Source organism: Euleptes europaea, chromosome 10, assembly GCF_029931775.1.
Source record: "Euleptes europaea isolate rEulEur1 chromosome 10, rEulEur1.hap1, whole genome shotgun sequence".
NCBI lineage: Eukaryota > Metazoa > Chordata > Lepidosauria > Squamata > Sphaerodactylidae > Euleptes > Euleptes europaea.
The window spans coordinates 15,102,628-15,123,326 of NC_079321.1; the positions used below are offsets into that span (position 1 = coordinate 15,102,628).

Sequence of the window (20,699 nt, forward strand, 5' to 3'; positions counted from 1 at the left end):
ATTTCCCTTTCAAACATTATGTTTCTGTTCCTTCTCTCTTTTCTGATTTTTATAGTTACAGGAATTTCCCAGCTACCAATCATCCAGGTGTACTCAGAATAGATTTTTATATTGAAACTAGAATGGGATTTACTCAGTTTTATATTACTGGATATATCTATAATACTCATTCAATTTTATCTTTATTGTAATTTAAACTTATAGCAGCTGTCAATGTGGAGAATACTAATGGAAAATAATATTAACTCTGTTCCTACTGATATCTCTATCCCACTGGCTTGTAACTAAATGTAATGGTTATAGTGCTGGACTAGAATCTGGGAGACCCAGGTTTGAATCACCACTCTGCCATGGAAGCTTCGCACACTCTCAGCCTAACCTACCTCACAGGGTTGTTGTGAGCTAAGATGTGCATATGGAGGGTCTCCTTGGTTTTATTATGGAGTTTTGTTTTACTATAATTTTAAATTTGTTTATTGTTAGTTTTGTGGAACAAATTTGGAAAAGCAGAATAAAATTTATCAACAAATACAAGTTACACTAGCAGACCAGATCTTTGCTGTGGGGGAAAAAATGACTTTACCTGCTTATGTGCGTTTAATAGTAGTGCGGTCAGTGGATGAAACTTTTCTTAGCCTGAATACAAGCTTTTGCCAGCTGCAGATCTCTAAAGATCAAGCTGCTGTTAAGGGCTGAAGAGTAGGGAATGGTTTAAAAAAATGGTAACCCTAATGCATGTAACACAGGTGACAATTATTTTGAGATGCCCTATCAATCTAGTATTTAAAACAATTGTTTCTATTAAAATACGGGACTTCATTAGTATTTTTAATTCTAACAATTTTATGCTCATTCTATTTAAACATCAGTACGACTCTGGAACAGTCTGATTTTTTTTCCCACTAAGACATTGCATGGTGGAAAGGGCCGTCAAGTTTAGCCAACTTATGGCGACCCTATACAGTGTTCAAGGCAAGAAACAAACAGGTAGTTTGCCATCGGCTGCCTCCGTTTAGTGGCCCTAGACTTCCTTGGTGGTTTCCCATTCAAATATTAACCAGGGCTGACACTTGTCCCAAGTCAGGGCAAGACATTACACACCCCAATACAATGTTCTCAGAAAACGTTCAAATTTAATTTCTAATTAATTCTTAGCTGAATTCTTCTCTGAGTGACTTTAGGAGTAAGGATAACAAAAAAATATAGGTAATTAAGTTCCACGCCATTTTAATCTTTTGTTGTAGTGCTGCATTTTGAAAAGAATCATTAAAAAAGTAATAGTTGTGAGAAATGTATTATTTAATAACCCTGGGCATACAAACCGAGGACATAGTTGCATGCTATTTAACGCTTTCTTCCCCTGTTTCTTTTCTTCCAATCAGCACTTACAATAAAATATGGGCAGAAGCCCAGCTGTCCCTCAATTGCCTGCTGCAGAGGGAGATGGAAGAGAAGTCCCAAAAGCCCACCAAAGACCGCCTTCTAGTGTTTCAGATGCTCGGCACTTTCTACATCAAGTACGTGCAAATATTTCGCAATCTGGAGGCCGCTTACGACCAGATAGTTCACCCGCAAAAGCGTTTAATTATCCGCCAGGTGCTGGATGGAGTGATGGGCCGTATTCTGGAGCTGAAGAATGAAATGGTAGAGCTGGAGTACTCGGAATTTCATTACTTTGACGACATCTTGCAGGATCTTAAACTGGCTCCTGTAAGTATATTTTTAACTTTAAAAAAAAATTCCACAAGATAATCCTGGTTTTCTGCTCCATCTCCCAATGCAATGTATGTAAATGCCAAAGCATAGTAATGCCACTTTGCTCCCATATTGAACTATGACCACTGGCAGCAGAACCGTCAGCAGTGAAAACATACCATGCATGTTCTGAGGTTTCCACTATTAGTGTGCTGGAATGATCCATATGACTGTGGATGGTAGAGGAAGGGAGTGATTTCATTCCATTCCCTCTCTTCATTGCATTAGTTCACGCAGGTTCTGCAACCAATCTTAAATTTTATTTGTAAAATTTATATCTTTCCCATATACTCTCGCTGTCACCTATATAGTGCCACCTTCCCTATGTAGCCCAAGGCAGCTTACAAATGTGATGCAGGGGTGGGGAACGTCAGGCCCAGGGAGCGTATAAAGCCTGCGAAATCATTTGGTCTGGCCCTTCGTGGGTCCTGGCAGTTCTCTAGCTCAGAAGGATGCTGCCCTGCCTGAATCTTTTGGGCCCAGTTGGGGACAGCAGAGCTCAAAAGCAAGTCGCTCTACATGGCAGACACTCGGAGCCGTCTCTGGTCGTGCCTCTTGGCTAAATGTTTGACCAAATATAGCAGGCTAATTTTTAAATTGATAATTTTGTGTGGTCCGCTAATGATGTTATAAATATCTAAATGATCCTTGGCAGAAAAAGGGTTCCCCACCCCTGGGTTAGAGTGTCGGACTAGAAGCTGGGAGCCCTGGGTTCAAATCCCCACTCTGCCACAGAAGCTTGGAGAGTCATACTCCGTCAGCTTCACCAACCCCACAGGTTTGTTGTGAGGATAAAATGGAGACCAGGAGAATATTGTAAGCTGTGTTGGGTCCCCATTGGAGAGAAAAGGAGGGTATAAATGAAGTAAGTAAATAAAAACAGAAAAGGAATGTCTTTTCACTTTGGGGACCTCAGGTTTTGTCATAGCGGTGACTGCAGTCTTAAAAAGAGAAAAATGCGTTACTTCAGAAATTTAATCAAGGTGATAAAGCTCACTTATCTGCCCCAAGGAAGGTTGATCGGTAGAGAAAGGATTGATGAGGGACCACTTAGGACTATAATGCCTTTTTACATTTTGGCTTCTAAGAAAAGACCCATGAAAGCAAGGAGCAATAAAAAATGAAAGGTGCCATTTTTAAACAGAAACTTACAGAGATAAGTGGGAGAAAGACAGCAGCCCTTTTTTTCCAGTGCTTGAAATATGTAGGGAAATTTAGGGGGTCCTTAATAAAATCTTTAAATTCACACTGCAAGCCCTGCAAATTCCAAGCCTATTTCCTAGTCGCATTATTCCAAAAGGGGCTTGGACCCTTCTGCTCCGCTCCCCTGTAATCTGAGCACTGCCACTCACTGAGCATTTTCCATTCACTTACTTGTTTTCTCAACCCTTTATTTGGAAACCTTTGCCAATGCCTGTTGGCGCCCAGGTATTCATATGAGTGTATTTTCTAAGCCCTGGCAGCCAGGGGCATGCAAAAAGCCTATCCAACCTACAGCAAGAGGTCTTCACAGACTGACTAAAGCCATCACTGTTGCGTGTGGGGAGAATGGGCATGTAGCTCTGTCCTGTGCTTAATAAGCACACAGAAACAGCTTGAAGCTGACACTTCCCCGTCAAGCCTCAGGCTTCTAGATCCATATCTTTATCTTCTTCTCGCTCTGGGAGAGGAGGCCATCTTCAGAGTGGGTGTTTCCTCTTCCTCTTGTTCCGGGAGGCAGGACCTAAAATTTTTTAACTGCCTATCCCTGGAGGGAACGCCCCCTGCTCTATTCAGTCTTGTTCCTGCCTCGCTCCGGGAGAGCAGTGTACTCACAGCTCTCTACTCCGAGCTATAGAACAACTTATTTTTCCTACCCTTTTCTTATTCCTATCCTACCTTAGTCTATCAAAAAAAAAAAAAAAAAAAAACCTCCTATCCTCTATCTTTACTCTGTCTCTAATCTGTCTTCTGAGGCAGGGCAGGGTAAGAGTTTTCCTTCCCGCCAAAACAAAATGGCGACCGACCGTCCCGATAATTTTATTTCTGAGGGGGACTTGGACCCGGGCCTACTCCAGGCTATGCCAGACGCTCGGGATCCGCCTTTAAACAATCACCCCGGTGATTTCAAAGGCAAAGCAAAGAAGGCGACGAGCAAACGTAAGAGGGGCTCCTCTCGGCAGGGAAGCGCTAAACGCCTCCTGTCCGCCGCTCGCGCCTGCTTATCGACCGCGGGTAACCCCGCTAAAGGCGAGCTCTCAACCTCCGGAACCGGGAACGGCCGGGGAAATACAGCGGTTTCGGCCGCTATCCCCTCTACGAGCGCACAACCCATGGATCTGGCCGTAGGCGTCTCGCCTCTGCAAATTCCCGGTCCGAGTTCGCCTGATGCTGGTAATGTACTCCCCCCTCCCCTTCCCCCCCAGTCGGCCGCGGGCGAAATTGCCCTCCTCAGAGCGGAGCTAGCGTCTTTAATTAAGGACGCATTCACGGAGGGTCTAAGAGCCGTGCAGCTCTCCTCCCCAGCTCCTTCACTTGCCAGCTTGCAAGAACCCAGTCGGGACTTCCACGCTCCCCGGGGGAATGATCAATCGGGCGGGGGACAACAGACTGGCCCACATTCTTTGCAGGGGAAAGGCGGCTGGCCTACTAAGGCAGCCTTAAAGGCTACCTCTTCTTCTCAGCCCCAATTAGCAAGGCAAGAGACATCGCCATTCTCCTCTGATAACGAAGCCTCTGATAGAGAGGAGGGCGAGTTCTCCTCTGAAGGAGAAGACCCTTCCCCCAAACAAACTAAACAAACTAGACTTTTTGAGGCTGAAGAATTTCAGCCATTTTTAACAAAGGTCTTGGCTGCATTAGATCTTTCTGATGACCCTACTCCTTCTCAAGAGAAAAAGAAAGGGGCAAAAGAGTTCTTTCACTCCTATACTATTACTGATAAGGTGGTACCTGTACCTGATTATTTCTTGTCTTTGTTAAAAGGGGAATGGGATAAGCCCATGGGGGGAAAACAGTTCACTCAGTCTACCAAGAAACTATATAACGTAGCTAGTAATGCTGCTGATCTGTTAAAGATCCCCCTAGTGGAAAGCCCCATCACTGCACTACATACCTCTGACACAGTCACAGAGGAAGGCTTAGTGTCCATAAAGGACCCTGCAGACAGAAAGACGGAACTGGCATGTAAAAAAGCTCACGAAGCCTCAGCATTAGCCATTAACTCCTCCATCACATCCGCCTTGGTGTCCAGAGCGGCTATTGTCTGGACCAGAAAGCTAGCTAAATTGATTCCAGAAGAAGATAGAAGCGCTATGGAAGGAGTTTCTAGAATTCTTAAGGCAGTCTCCTTCCTGGCTGACTCTACACTGGATACCATGTGTTTCTCAGCTCGGGCCCTAGCTACCGCAACAGCTGCCAGGCGAGCACTCTGGCTGCGCCCATGGCAAACTGAACATAGGTCTAAAGCAGTTTTAATGGGGTATCCCTACGAGGGAAAGAAATTATTTGGGGAGAAGTTGGAAGGCATATTAGTGGAATCAAAGGATAAAAAGAAATACTTGCCCAGAAGCCTTCGTAAGGACTCTAAGGTGAACTCTAACCCTACCTCCTTTCGTCCCTACCATCCATACTCACGTTACAGACCAGAACAGAAAAGAGGCCAATGGAATTACGGAAGGGGATCCTTTCGTAGGGGAGGGCGATTTCCTAAAAATTCCTCCAGATCCCAGAATTTCCAAGGTGACAGAGGCGACAAGCCCTTTCGTCAACCAAGACAGTGACGCCAGACAACAACCAGTGGGGGGCAGACTCAGCCTCTTTCACAACCAATGGTCAACTATCCATACAGACCATTGGGTGTTACAAACTGTCATCTACGGCTATCGAATTCAATTCTGCAAAAGACCACGAGATCGTCTAGTAGTGTCTCCTGTTTCTCGCCAACCAGACAAGAAGCTCAGAACCCTGGCTGCCATCCAACATCTATTAGAGATAGAGGCCATAGAATATGTGGTCCCCTCGGAACAATCGTCGGGCATATATTCCGTCTTCTTTACTGTGCCAAAAAGAGACGGGGGATGGCGGGCCATCCTCAATCTGAAATACCTCAACAAACATGTCACTTACCGACGCTTCAGGATGGAGACTCTTCACTCCATAGCAGAGGCCTTAAGACCAGGAGACTTCTTGACCTCCGTGGACTTAACCGAGGCCTACCTTCACATCTCCATTCACCCAGATCACCGACGCTTCCTCAGGTTCCTACACAACGGTCATCACTTACAATTCAGAGCTCTCCCCTTCGGTCTAGGTTCAGCCCCACGGGTCTTCACCAAGGTCCTGGTGACCTTGGTAGCCCTAGCGCGTCAGGAAGGCGTAAGGATCCACCCATACCTCGACGACATTTTGATTTGTTCATCGTCCAGGGCACAAAGCATCCAACACACAGACATCGTGCTCAAGCTGTTAGACAACCACGGCTTTCTAATCAACCTGAAGAAAAGCCATCTTACTCCCACTCAACATCTTCGCCATCTAGGGGTGTACATCAACACCATCGACAACTCTCTGGTTCTTCCACCCGACAAGATCCGCAAGATCTGCAATCTTGCGAAGAAAACTATGAAAGCTTCCACAGTCCGCCTCATGACCATGGCCAAGTTGCAGGGCCTAATGATCTCATGCATTCCGGCTGTTCAATGGGCGCGCCTGCACTCCAGACCTCTCCAGTGGTTTCTCAAATCTTATCAGAAGGATATCCTGATAAAGAAAAACAAGTCTATCTTCCTCTCTGCCACGACAAGACGCAGCCTCAAGTGGTGGACCATATCTCAAAACCTCCAGAAAGGGGTCCACTACATACGACAAACGCCGTTGCAGCTATTCACGGACGCTTCTCTATCGGGCTGGGGTGCCACCTTCCAGGGTCAACCAGCACAGGGCTCATGGTCACCTCAGGAAAGGCGAATGAACATCAGCGCCCTAGAGATCCGTGCAATTTATCATGCCCTCCTGCACTTCAAACATCAACTGACCGGGTCAGACCTACTGGTGAGAACGGACAATGTCTCCGCCAAAGCTCACCTGAACAAACAGGGGGGCTCCCGGTCCTCCATTTTACACAAGGAGGCCCTAAAAATCCTGTCCTGGGCGGAGACAAATCTCTACTCCATCACAGCGGAGCACATTCAGGGAGTCCTCAACGTCGACGCAGATTGGCTCAGCAGACAAGAACTCAGCGAGGCCGAGTGGAGCCTGAACAAGGACGTTTTTCATCTTCTGATAACACATTGCGGCATGCCCTTAGTGGATCTCTTTGCATCGAGCAAGAATCATCAACTTCCAAGGTATTTCTCCAGGTACATCCAAGTGGGAGCAGAGCAGACAGATGCCCTCACGGCACCCTGGCCATCGGGTCTTCTTTATGCCTTCCCTCCTTTCCCTCTTCTTCCCAGAGTCCTCAGACGAATCAACCTCCTTCAAGCCACAGTCATTCTGGTGGCACCTTACTGGCCGCTTCGCCCTTGGTTTCCATCTCTGATAGAGATGTCCATCGCCGAACCTTGGACGCTTCCACTTCGACCAGATCTCCTCCACCAGGGCCCGATCCTTCACCCAGACCCAGGCTGGTACAGACTGACCGCCTGGGTATTGAGAGGAGTCGCCTGCTGAAGTTGGGTTATGACACAGACATAACAGAAACCATTCTTGCTGCCCGAAGGCCTTCTACAAAACGGATATATAACACCACGTGGAAGGCCTTTGTGAGGTGGTGTCAAAGAAAACACCTTAATCCAATCAAACCCACCATATCCAACATCCTGACCTTCCTACAGGATGGACGACAACAGAGTCTAGCTCCAGCAACTCTGCGTCGCCAACTAGCGGCGATTGCTACCATTGTCCCAACAATATCAGGTTATCCACTGACCAAACATCCCCATATTAAAGCCTTTCTGAGGGGACTTACTCTACTCTCACCTCCAGCTAAGCATAGATTTCCTACCTGGAGTTTACATACTGTTCTAACAGCCCTTACTCAACATCCATTTGAACCCTTAAGGAACATCTCATTAAATCTATTAAGAATGAAAACTCTATTTTTGACAGCTGTAACATCAGCTAGAAGAGTTTCTGAGCTGGGAGCCCTATCGGTTAGGCCAGGTCTTTGCACATTTCACAAGGACAAGGTAGTCCTTGTTCCTGACCCTTCCTTTATACCGAAGGTCAACTCCCGATTTCATAGGGATCAGGACATCGTTCTACCCTCATTCTGTCCAAAACCAAAAACCCCAAGGGAAAGAACTTGGCATACCCTAGATCTTAGAAGGGCTCTTCATACATACATTGACCGGACTAAACACCTAAGAGTGTCAGACGCTCTCTTTATCAACCTGACAGCCCCAAACAAGGGCAAGTCCATGTCCCGTGCATCCTTCAGTCGTACAATTACTAACTGCATCACTCAGGCTTACAAATCAGCAAAGATTACTGTTCCCTCAGGTCTGACAGCACACTCTGTTAGGAGTGCGGCCACATCAGCGGCTTTTAATCGCAGAGCTCCTATTGAGGAGATTTGCAAAGCCGCAACGTGGTCTTCAATTTCCACTTTTGTGAGGCATTATAAACTTAATACTTATGCCTCAGCTGACGCCTCTTTTGGAAGGCGTGTTCTTCAGAGCATTCTCCATGACGTCTGATCCCACCCGGGCAGGGACAGCTCTTTTAAGTCCCACTCTGAAGATGGCCTCCTCTCCCAGAGCGAGAAAGAGCCTTGGCTACTCACCGTGAAGGCTTCTTCTGCTCTGGGATACGGAGGCCATCTTGCCCGCCCAGACGTCTTAATATTTTTGGAAGATGACACACAATTGACAATAATCACTCTCAACACAAGTTTTTTCAGGTTGGGTTGCAAGTTCTTTATTAGTATCGTTACAGTTAAGATTACAAGTTTAAACTTATTCACAGCATTTGTTGTTAGATCTCTTCTTTTTTGCTATACCTTCCATTTCTTCTCTGTATAATGGTTACACTCCTTGCTCGGAAAGTCTTGGACTGAATAGAGCAGGGGGCGTTCCCTCCAGGGATAGGCAGTTAAAAAATTTTAGGTCCTGCCTCCCGGAACAAGAGGAAGAGGAAACACCCACTCTGAAGATGGCCTCCGTATCCCAGAGCAGAAGAAGCCTTCACGGTGAGTAGCCAAGGCTCTTTTTCCCCCCATGCAGCTCTACATGTTGTCCTCATCAGGTAATGTACATAACTTTTCTTTTAAGAAAAGGTTGTGCTCTAAATAAAAAATCCAAAAGGTAGCATGTTTACATAATGCCTGCGGAGCTCCTCCAGACCTCCAAACATCTGTTTTCAATTCTTTGGCATTCAAAAAGGAATGTAATGATCAGGCATAAGAGACTTCCTTGGGGAAAACAACATGCACATCAACAGTGTTTCCCCTTTGGAATGCTCTAAGTGGTAACCAGCCCTCCCATACACAGAATGCATAAGGTCTCAGTCTATACAGGTCCATGCGTTGAGTGCGCAGCTGACCCTTGTGGGTTCTGCAGCATATATAGACAGATGGTCAGAGAACATTAGCGCTGATGCCTGTAGGAGAATGTATTGCTTATTTGCATATTTTTTTTACTTAGGGAAGTACTTCAGAAAAGCCATCTTGTTGATTTTTATTTTGTTTCCCAGATAAAGTTTTCAATCAGTACTACCACTGTGCTAGTAACAAAACTAACTTAAGGGATCTCTTCATTGGGAATGTGGTTATCCAGGAACGTTATTTCAATGAAAGAAGCTATAATCTAGACCAGGGGTCCCCAAACCTTTTGAGCCTGTGGGTCACCTTTGGCATTCTGACTCAGTATGGTGGGCACAGCCACAAAAGGGCTTCAGGAGGAGGCAGAGCCAGCCACAAAATGGCTGCCACAGCTTACCTCCAGTCACACAGTGAAAATCCTTGTGCTGTGGTGGCAGCTGCTGCTAAAGCAACGTTTTTAAAAATCTGCATAGACAATTAAAACTCCTGTGGCCAATCAGAAGTCTTGCTGATCAAAAGCCCCACCTGGCCCCACCCACTTTCTGAAAACACTTGGCAGGAAAGGTTTCAGCAGGCATCATGGCTCCCACGGGCACCACGTGGGGACCCCTTATTCTAGACCGTGCAGCTGCAGAGCAGTAACTTGACTGATGTTATGGACATCAGTCATTCACACTCCCAAAATTGTATGTTCAGCACTATCCACTACTCAGTAGAGCAAAAGTATTAAATTAATGCCCAGTGCGGTTTACATAAGCCTCTCTGTTCTTCAACAGGATAGCCTTGACATCCCCATCCCCAGGTATTTTATTAAGGAGAAGCTGAAGGCGTTGAAAGAGAGAGAGAAAATCCTTGCTCAGATATTGTTTGAAGCCGGCTTGTACGATGATGAACCTGTGAGTATCAACTATCTACATCTCCATATACAATGCAACCAATCTACACAAATCTTGGGGATGACCCAGATTCTGCAGTGCCCTAGTAAGGGCCAGGATCCCGTTTATCTGTGGTGCTATGTCTGTATCTCAGCTTTGCACAGCATACCTTTCAGTATAGTGCATTGCTACAGATGCACCAGATGGAAAAGGAAATCCTGCAATTTTTAGGCAGTGAAGCGATCTTTCTTGCCATTTCTTGAGTTGACAGGAACAGAACAGAATTGTGACAAGAGGGAGCATTGTCTGTTGGCAGTCGACCTTCCTGAACTACAGGATTCTCAGTAGCTTCAGCTCTGTTTTCCGTCTTTTCCTCTCTGCCTCTCAAAGCACTCCACTTCCTTTTCTTTGCTACCACAACCCCCTTGGTATTTCCATCTCTTACACTGCTTATTGCTAGTTCCCCACCTTATAGGTCTTTGAGTAATACCTGTCTCTTTTTTCCCAGAACCCAGGTCTCTCTGCAGCCCTTATTGTCCCTGAATCATGTACCACTCTCTCTTATCTCTGCTGCACAGATCTCTCTGCATATCAATCTCTTTTTTATTTAAAATATTATTCCAAAATGTTATAAATGTATATCCATATATTTTTTTAAGTTTGTGCATCATATGAATAACAACAAATTATCAAACCTGTAAACCTCTAGTCTAGACAATATGTGATTATTTTAACACCTATGTCATCCATTACTAATTCATGCGGCACACTTAAATTATATTAGTGTTTTACAAAAAAACTATGTGGTTAAATATGGACTTATTAATGGAAGATAGGTCCATCAATAGCTTCTAGTCCTGGGGAGTAAAGGGAACCAGACAGAACAGAGGGGAAAATGACCTAACCTCAAAACAAAGTTGGATACCCAAAAGATTGGGTGAAATAAAATCCAATTAAACTATGAAATATATTTAGACAAAGTGCTCATGCATATATATATCTATTAAAGACAAGCCCTCACGGCAGCAAGTACAGGATTGATAATGTAAAATCACATGCCAAACACATTTCAGCCCCCAGGCCTTCTTCAGTGGTCTAGATACAACATGTTATGCACTCATATACATATATTAACAAATAGAACAATTAGAATTTTGTATCTGCCTAGGTATGTGTTTTAAATGGACTAGGTGCCTGTGGAATCAGATTGTTACTAAAGTATGTTTTGACTTGTTCCAGCACACATCCAAGCTGTATGAATGTGGCTGAAATATTTCCCTCTGGAATGGGCTAACATTACATTCAAAGTGTGCATATAGGTATCAAACAAACAGACAACCAACTCTGTATTCCCAGTAAAGGGAACCTCCATATCCAGAGGCAGCAAACCTCTGTATAACAGCTGCATCAAGAGAAGACCTTGACCTCTCTCCCCTGCTTGTTTGGTCTTCCAGGGTGACTGAATGTCGAACTAGATGGACCAGTGGTGTGATCCAGTAGGGCTTTGTTTATATAATTTTCCCCTTCCCCAAATTTTCCAAAATTTATGATAAGATTTTTAGCTGCCTGAGAAATTAGCATGATTAATACAGCCATCTCTCAGCCTGACGTATTCAGTTAGTTTAAATAGTTGTACTATCTCCAAAACTTTAAAAATCCTGGGTTTAGTATTTGAGCTTTCTTCCTTTTCCCCCCAATTCTGTGCTAATAATGTTTTGCCCTCTACATGTCCATCCTTTACTTTCCTGTTCCTAACAAATTCTTCTGACTCCATCTCTCAGTTTCTTCCTTCCTTCCTGCTAATCACTGTTTTTCTTCTGTGACTTCAGTGGTAAAAGCAGCATAAGGTTTTCCTTCTCCTAACAAGTTTCTCATGAGGAATTCACCGGTGGGCCGCAGGTAGCTACCACTGGCTGGGAAGAACTGATGCCAGTTTAACCACATGCATCTGAATTCACAAAGAGGTAGAACAGTGTGGGCACATTGATATGAGTTCTTTTAAACCCCACATCCACTTTTGATGGGCTTTACTACATCTTGCCACACAAAGAAGGGGAATAGCCACTGAGTATGGATATTTGGCATTCTCTGACTGAATCAGCCAGGAAGGGGGCCATAATTGGCCCATGGGTTTTATACTGTCCACACTTGGTTTCTGGAAGAGGATAATGCCAATGTTCTAAATGAGTTTATTTTCATCCCTTGTTTCAATGTTATGTTGTAGAAAAAACAGGTGAAGATCATGATCTTGGACGAAGCCATCCGATTGATCCAAATAGCTGAGCGTGCGCGACAGGGCCGGCTCAGGGCTACATTCATGAAGCAGATCTACCTTGAAGAGAAGAGAGAGAGGCAAGCGAAACTTCTTGGCATTAAAGCCCCGGATCTGGATGCTTCTGCTGTTCGCATTCAAAAGGTAATATCAAAATACTCGGTTTTTCACAGTAAGATAAGTTGAGTCGACTATGGAGAAAAATATTCAGTTCTTTGCTTAAATTCTTGAGGTGGGAACTCCTGCTCTCCTCATCCCTCGGGGGGAGGGCACTTGCTTTGCAATCTGAACATGTGGCAAAAGCTTGGGAGTTATCCCAGCGTTCACCAAGAAAGCACAAAAGGCAGAGCTGGGGGAGCTCCCCTGCAGATCTGCACTACTCACCCTCTGCCATCACCCCATTCTTCCCCAGCTGAACTTTCAAAGGGAAAAGGAAAACTGGCAGTGGGGAGGGGCTGGCATTGAGGGAGGTGTCCTTAAGCTCCAAAGAGCAACCAAGGCACCCAGATATGCTTAGAAGCACCCACAGCCACTTTGAAATCCTTGGTATTGTCCTGGCTTGTGACACTCAGGTTGAAGAAGGGGAGGGGGTTGCACCTCCTTGTTCCTCCACCTTTCTGGATCCTCTGCTCTTCTGCGGTGCCTGAGCAGGGATACCAAATCCTGCCTGGCCTGCTGCAGATCCTCCTTAAATAGGCCACCCTTCCAATCCCCTCCCCTGGCTTGCTCCTCCCCTCTACCCCTTCACTCAACCGAAAGCGCCCTGAAGCCCCATCTCAGCTGTAGCTTCCTCCCAGGTTGTATCCTTTCCCCAGGCAGGGCTTAATGGTGTGACTGGCGCCATCTGGCTGCCAAACCCTGTTACTGAACCTAGAGTGTGCTGCCCCATCCTGCCTGTTCTGGGGCACTTGCTGACTCGGCCGCTGCAGCTGCCAGTTGTGCATGGCTTGTCTCAGCCAAGGCACGTTGACCCTGCAAGGCCAGGGCAGGCTCCATCGCTGGGCATGACTCAATGTATTAAGTGAGGAGAAGCTGAAAATGACAGTTCTTGTGATTTCCTCAGTAGCAGTGGATTCTATAAACCTGGAGCCTTTACAAACCATCAACCCAAGAGTAAAACGAACATTAGGAGGACAGAAGTGTAGTGCCAGAGAATCTCCAAGGATAGGGCCAGCACTGAGTCAGCCCTATTAAAAGGCCAATATTGATAGGAGTTTGGACTCAAATCCATGATATGCTAGTGGGGGTGGAAAACTCTGAAGTTTGCTGTGCACTCCCAGTTTTGAGGCCTGGTGCTATCATTCATCTGTATGCTTCTCTGATAAAGTAAGATTTGGGAACCTTGGCTTATACTAAGTGAGGCTAGGAGTGTTTCAGCTGTATTCTATGGAACAACTCTGGATTGTCAAGTGGATTCCAGCCAGTTATCAAAGGTATCAGGTGTCTGGAAAGCATGTGAATGTCATGCTGGAGGAATGTATAAAAAGGGCAAGGCAAGGGGTTTGAGCCATCAGCCAATCAGTCTTCAAACTGAGCTTTAACCATCAACTGGCAAAGATCCGTTAAGGATAGATCTATGGACCCTTTTCAAATACTTGCAAGGATTATTATTAGGAAGAAGAAGAGCAGCAGTTCCCAAAATGTTCTGAGGAATGGCCAAGAATGGTCTTTACAGGAAGAGAAGCTTAAAGTCTTCCTTTTCCTGGGAAATGTAGCCAGTCTTTTGTCAGAAGAGTCATATTAGCATTGGACACAATGCCTGTGTCCTGCGGAACTTATCCTGCTCCTAATGGTGCAGCAAAGCCTGACCCAAGTTTTTGGTAAGCTCATATGAGGTCTGAGCTCTTGCCAAGAATATGGGACTGGGTAAATAGCCAGCAGGGTGGGCATTGTCATTCACGGACTCATCCCCTCATACTGGATTGGACTGGATGCAGCCCTTACGCAATTCTCTTCAAATGTGCATTCATGTGAAAATACCACTGTGAGATGACAGGTTTAAGAGTTTCCTTCAGATAATCCTATTCTTATAAATACATTTTAGAACTTTAAAGGCTGGTTATGTTTGAGAGAAAGTGAAGAGGCTTATCTCTAGAGCATCCATATACATTGTGCTGTAGAAGATCATATGAAATGAGGGAAGTATTATAAGGGTTAAAACACAAGTGGAGTAAAAGATCAATGTTAACAAAGTTCACATGAATTTGTAGAATGATCGCTCTCAAATAACAGTAACCACCAACCAAGCAGGAAAGACTGAGGCCAGTGCCAAAAAATCCCAGATGGCAACCTGGAAACGATCTATTGCTAGATTTGTACAATTTGTTTTTTCCTTCCTGTGTTTGTTGTCCGTCTTGCTGCTGTAAAGGAAGTACCAAGGTCAATTAATCACGTTAGGCTTCCTTTTAAAATTTAGTTTTGGCGTGGACACGCCCAGGTGAAGAGGACTTTGCAACTTAGAGATGAAGAAATGGTATTTCTAGGGATGGTGAGTCATCTTCTGATTCTTTTATTTTAAATTATATTAAGTAATTTTACTTCTTAAACTAATATAAAATAAAAATATTCCAAAACTCTACATTATAAAGATCCATTGAGAACAAGAACAAATCATTAAATCAAATCACAGATACATGGTTGCACAAAAGTTGGTTTATAATGCTGATAGATAAATTTACAGCATATAAATTACTGTGGGCAGCTTGTTCTCAAAATATATTTATATAGAAATGGCAATAATTTTATATTGGTTTAAACCTCAGGAAAATGTAGAATTAGAAATACTGTCATATATATATGATATGTGAGATGGTTTTTGGTTTGTAAGCTTTTTTTTTGCATGGATGCAATTTTTCTTGAAATTGGTAATTAAATGGTTTTTTATTAACTTTTATTAACTTGGAGTAGTTTATCAAGCATGCTGCCACTAGGTTTCAACTAGACGTATTTTAATGCAATTTTAATTTTATCTACAGAAAGTTACTAGGTTTGTTAACATATTAATTAGTTATAGATAATGGTTATTTTTGGTATGTTATTCACATGACTAGCCCAAGCGATGAAGATTTTGGTAACGTCATTTGCTTGTTTTGCATTATAACATTTCCTATTAACCTTCCATATTTTTCCCTCTCCCTGTTTTCCTTTTATACTCTTTATTTTATATGATAAAATTTAAAAAGAAAAAAAGCATGCTGCCACTAGGAACACCTGTGCTGAATCCCTGAGCCAAATGAAGAAGAAACTAGACACGGGGAGGGACCGTGGCTCAGTGGTAGAGCATCTGCTTGGCATGCAGAAGGTCCCAGGTTAAATCCCCAGCATCTCCAGTTAAAGGGACTAGGCAAGTAGGCGATGTGAAAGACCTTCTGCCTGAGACCCTGGAGAGCTGGTGCCAGTCAGAGTAAACAATACTGACTTTGATGGACCAAGGGGTCTGATTCAGTATAGGGCAGTTTCATGTGTAGATGCATAACTGGTGGCAGTGCAGGGTGGCCAGCATTGAAGGCAGTAGACTGCTGGCCGCCACTAAGGGGTGACTAAGTAGAGATGCAGGAGGAGATGGCACAGCATGCTCCCCCCACCCTTCGTTCATCACTCATTCGTCACTCACACACAACAACAGGGTCAGTTTATTGTTACGGTCATAGACCAGCACAACACAGGAAAATTAGTCAAATAGTTACACTTGATTACTTGTTAACACAGTCTGTAGCTATCATTTTGGTGACCTTGGACCGCTCACAGAAACTTGGGGTAATGTACCTTACAAGGTTGTTGTGAGAATAAACTGGGAAGGGAGACCAAACAATGTACTCTAAATGAAGGCAAGAATACAAGTGTAATAGATTTGCAGACCAAATAAAAACAGAAAGAAGCGCTGTATTTCTAGGAAAACACTCATTTTGAGCAACACTATGAAACTTGGGATATCAATTGCTCTTATTTTCTCAGAAGTCTTCCTGTAACTCTTTATTCACTAGAGGCTCTACCTTTGCACCCTCCATTCGCCAACACGATAGCTTTCAGTGCTCACAATATTTAACAGTAGTTTGAATACTGAAGGGGCAGTTTTGCCTCCTGCCAAACGATCTCTATCGATACCAAATGTAGATCTTAGTCCACATGCACAGTCTGAACTTTGAGGACTCCGGTAACAGGTTTATCCACATGCTGCTGAAAGTTTTTTTTGTGCAGACCCCCTGCTGAAATGGATGGGAATCATGCTGTTCTTAGTCTGATTTAATCGTTGACACACTGCCCGAGTGGGTGGCTACACTGGCATAATAATTTGGCTGTGGCATGCCTCAGCTGACTCGAAAAACATATACTGCAGTAGCCAGAGCAGGAATAAGCAGCAGGGTGGATCTCTGGGGAGGAAGGGTTAACAGGATGGGTCCATGGCCTCCTGTTCTTAGGACTGGTGAGCATGCTACAAGCTGTGTGTGCCTCCAGGAAGAGAGCTTCGCTGAACCCTGTACCAATACCAATCCTTGCTGTTTTGTTCAGGCATCTCCTGATGAGCAGAAATGCAAGGGTAATGGACAGTTGTTTATTGCTTTATTTAAAATATTTCTATGGTGCCTATCCACACAACCTAAGTTTCCTGATCAAAACATTGTTAAAATACAGAGAGAGAAAGAGAGAGAATGTTTCAAACATTTTAAACGGTTCAGTAAAACATAAAGACACAAATGCTCAGAATGGGAGGAGGGCCAGCGAGAGTTAGTGAGTGAACACCAAACAACACAAAAAGTCTTGACCCACTAGCAGAAGAGGATGATAGAGGAAGGCAGATGACTCTCCCTGTGGAGGGACTTTCAGAGTTTCAGCACTACAACTGAGAAGGCCCTTTCTTGGGTTGCCACCTGTCTAACCCCAGTTGGTGGGAGCACCCCAAGCAGGGCTTCTGAAGATGACTGGAGTGATTGGGTTGGTTCATATGGAAGTAAGCAGTCCTTAAGGTAGGGAGCCATGAAAGAGCAAGAAAAGATTCTGAAGCGTGAGGATGTGTTGCTGGATTGAGTCAATCAAGGAAGCCACAGCCCTCAGTTTGCAAAACCTGAGCAAGACTGTTAACGATAGGATGTTTTGGAGGTCATTAATTCATAGGGTTGCCGTAGGTCGGAAGCAACTTGACAACACTTGACACACACACATAAGGTAGGGAGATTCATATACCAAACTGTCAGTAAAATTAATAAATATTTAATAACTAGAACACAGTACGGGGCTGATCCAGAAGTGGTCTTTTTCTCCTTTTTTCATACACCCTGGTTTCTCCCTTAGTGCTGGTTTTCCTTCTGTGAACCCTTACCCTGGGGAAGCAAACAGCTATCTTGCATAAATTTACGGGCTGAGTAAAAGTCCCAGAGATCAAGCTGCTTTGAAATATGATTGTGTTAGCCTGCTTTAAAAAAAAAAAAAATACAGGACTTTCCTTGTATTTTAGGAAGTAGATGAATCATCTTTTTTAATATATAAAGCTGTCTCAAAGGAATACTGACACGTGAGAAAGGAATTATTAATTTCATTTTGGAAGGAATTTATAAATAGTAATCATTTCTAATCATCATGAGAAATCCCTTTGCTACAGAAGTCTTTTTATTTTCCAGAATAATGCTTGGATTATTCTGTCACATTCGGTTAGCTGTAAAGCAAATTATACCAAAACCCTCCATAATATCCTTTTCATTATCAGCATATAATGTAACACAATTTTTTTAATCCTTTAAAAACAGGGATTCATTTCTTAATATTTTTTAATGTACTCATGGCAGTGGTATGGTCTCTCTTGTTTGGATATTGTAAACCAGATGAACTGTATGTTGATAAGCCTGCTTAAATTTGTAAAACCATCAAGACTTGGAGCCCTGAACGTCTCAGTCGGCGTAGCTGTTAAACCATTGTCATCCCTCAGGGCCTGAATGCATATGCAGCAACCAAGGCTCTACCAGGAGCCTCAGATAGAGACTCTGACCAGCACTGATAGCTACTCTGTTGAGGAGGGGAGAGAGACTGGCGCTGGGTAGTAGATTGGGCCAGGGGAATGTCATACACAGCAGCCATTTGTATGCAGAATTCCTTATCCAGTTTACTTAAGAATACACACAGAGGTATATGGTAGAAACTGCCGTCAAGTTGAAGCTGACTTATGGCAACCCCTTAGGATTTTCAAGGCAAGAGATGAACAGAGGTAGTTTGCTGTTGCCTGCCTCTGCATATCGACCTTGGACTTCCTTGGTGGTTTCCCATCCAAATACTAACCAGGGCCGACCCTGCTTAGCTTCTGAGATCTAATGAGATTGGGCTAGCCTGGACCATCCAGGTTTGGGCAGAGGTATGTAACATTCCAAATAAGAAGCCATAAGAAATGTCCCCACCTCAATTTCTCAAAACAGAAACCGGGGGGGGGGGGAGGGGATTTGAATGATATGCAATATATATTTTACTGTTTCAAGAACACATACATCATGTATAACTTTAGATAAAATAGTACTTTTTGGTATATTCATGAAATTCAGAAATATAAATGCCTTAGTGTGTTTTTTAACAGTCATTGCTATTTGCCCCCTTGAAAGGTGAAGCAGCTGCAGCTGAAAACAGTCCTTAAGATGTCTAGTTAAGATTATTAAAATAAATGGCATCTTCTTGGGGGTACCTTGCTGGGCAACTGCAGTTTTCAAATCCTGGTGAAATGCCCAGCCTTTCCCAAGCTCTTGCTTACTTCATCATTGCCATTATACTATGCACTTAAAACAAATTAAATTCCTTTATACTTTTTGTATCACTTTTAGAGATCAATGTAGTGTTTCCCTATGAAAGGGAGGTATTTGACAATAAATACGGTAACTAATCTTGTTTTATGTTGAGTATTTCATCTGTTACCTGTTTCATTATGTTTCATCTATTTGGGAAAGTTTGTCTCCACATAGAATGGTTCTCAATAATAATATAAACTGTAGCTGAAGAAATAATTAGGTTGCTTATAACAAAATTTCAAGCTCTATAAATAAATAGAGCATGAATATTCTTCAGCTCATCCAAACGGGAAAATAATACAGTTAAGCGGGCCAAATTCTGTTTCATTAAGCATGCATTTTAAATTGCAGTTTTGGCTCCAGGGTTCCTTGCTATATTCATGATTTTCTTGATCCAGCTTTCATTTGCTTTGTATGCTTTTTATACTCCAGATGTATGTGCTGCTTTGTCATTTCCTTTTATAAAGTAGTCTGTTCCCCAAAAACCTTGTGCCAAATAATAAAATGGTTACACTTTCAGAGAGGCATCTTTTGTCTTCTTGCAGCTGCTGGCTATTATGTCTACTCAGTTTCAGTTAAGCTTGATAATAACAATAAGCAGCACTTATGGATTGTTCAAAGAGGTTCGCATACCTTGTCTGGTTACACTCCTTGTCCTGCATGGTGTGTGTGTGTTAAGTGCCATCAAGTCGTTTCCAACTCATGGTGACCCTATGAATCAATGTCCTCCAAAATGTCCTATCTTTAACCACCTTGCTCAGGTCTTGCAAACTGAGGACCATGGTGTGAGGGTTCCCAACCTTCCTGTGCAAACTCCATAAAATCACTTGCTCAGACTGTCATGCAGAAACAAGGAACTTTATTGGAAGCTTCAGGTAGTACAGGCCTTACACTGGTAAAGTTGCAAGTGAATACAGTTTCACAAAGACAGAATTATAACCCCTACAGGGAAGCAGATGTCAAATGTATGTTATGGGAATCTACGAGATAATTGTGCATGGTACAAAACATCAAAGAACTCTGAGCTTGTTAGTACTATCTACCCACCAAGGCCATAGCTGGTGGAAGGGAGTCAGTGAGAGCAAGGGAGGGACGTGGGAAGAGGGAAGAGACATTCCAACCTGGGGCCTGTCAGACGCTGCGCCTGAACCAAGGAAAGGCAAGAGGCTGGACTGCTTTTACGAGTCCAGGGAGGGGGGGGGGAACATACAAGGCAAAGGCCTTACCCAGGGCAAGGCGTACAGACCCTCACACATAGCTTCCTTTATAGAGTCAATCCATCTCTTGTTGGGTCTTCCTCTTTTCCTGCTGCATTCAACTTTTCCTAGCATGACTGTCTCTTCCAGTGACTCTTGTCTTCTCATAATGTGATAAAAGTACGACAGCCTCAGTTGAGTTATTTTAGCTTCTAGGAGTCAGTTCAGGCTTGATTTGATCTATAACCCACTGATTTGTTTTCTGGGAAGTCTGTGGTATCCGTAACACTCTCCTCCAACACCACATTTCAAAGGATT

The 20,699-nt window shown here is 43.7% G+C and overlaps 1 protein-coding gene across 1 annotated transcript in view; it reads left to right on the forward strand.

Moving 5' to 3' along the window:
• Positions 1-20,699, forward strand: part of IQCA1 (IQ motif containing with AAA domain 1) — a 140,142-nt gene that overhangs the window by 4,758 nt on the left and 114,685 nt on the right. Inside the window, 4 exon segments of the mRNA XM_056856864.1 lie at positions 1,383-1,710; positions 10,054-10,173; positions 12,377-12,568; positions 14,841-14,912. Of these exon segments, the coding sequence (XP_056712842.1) occupies positions 1,383-1,710; positions 10,054-10,173; positions 12,377-12,568; positions 14,841-14,912 (712 nt within the window).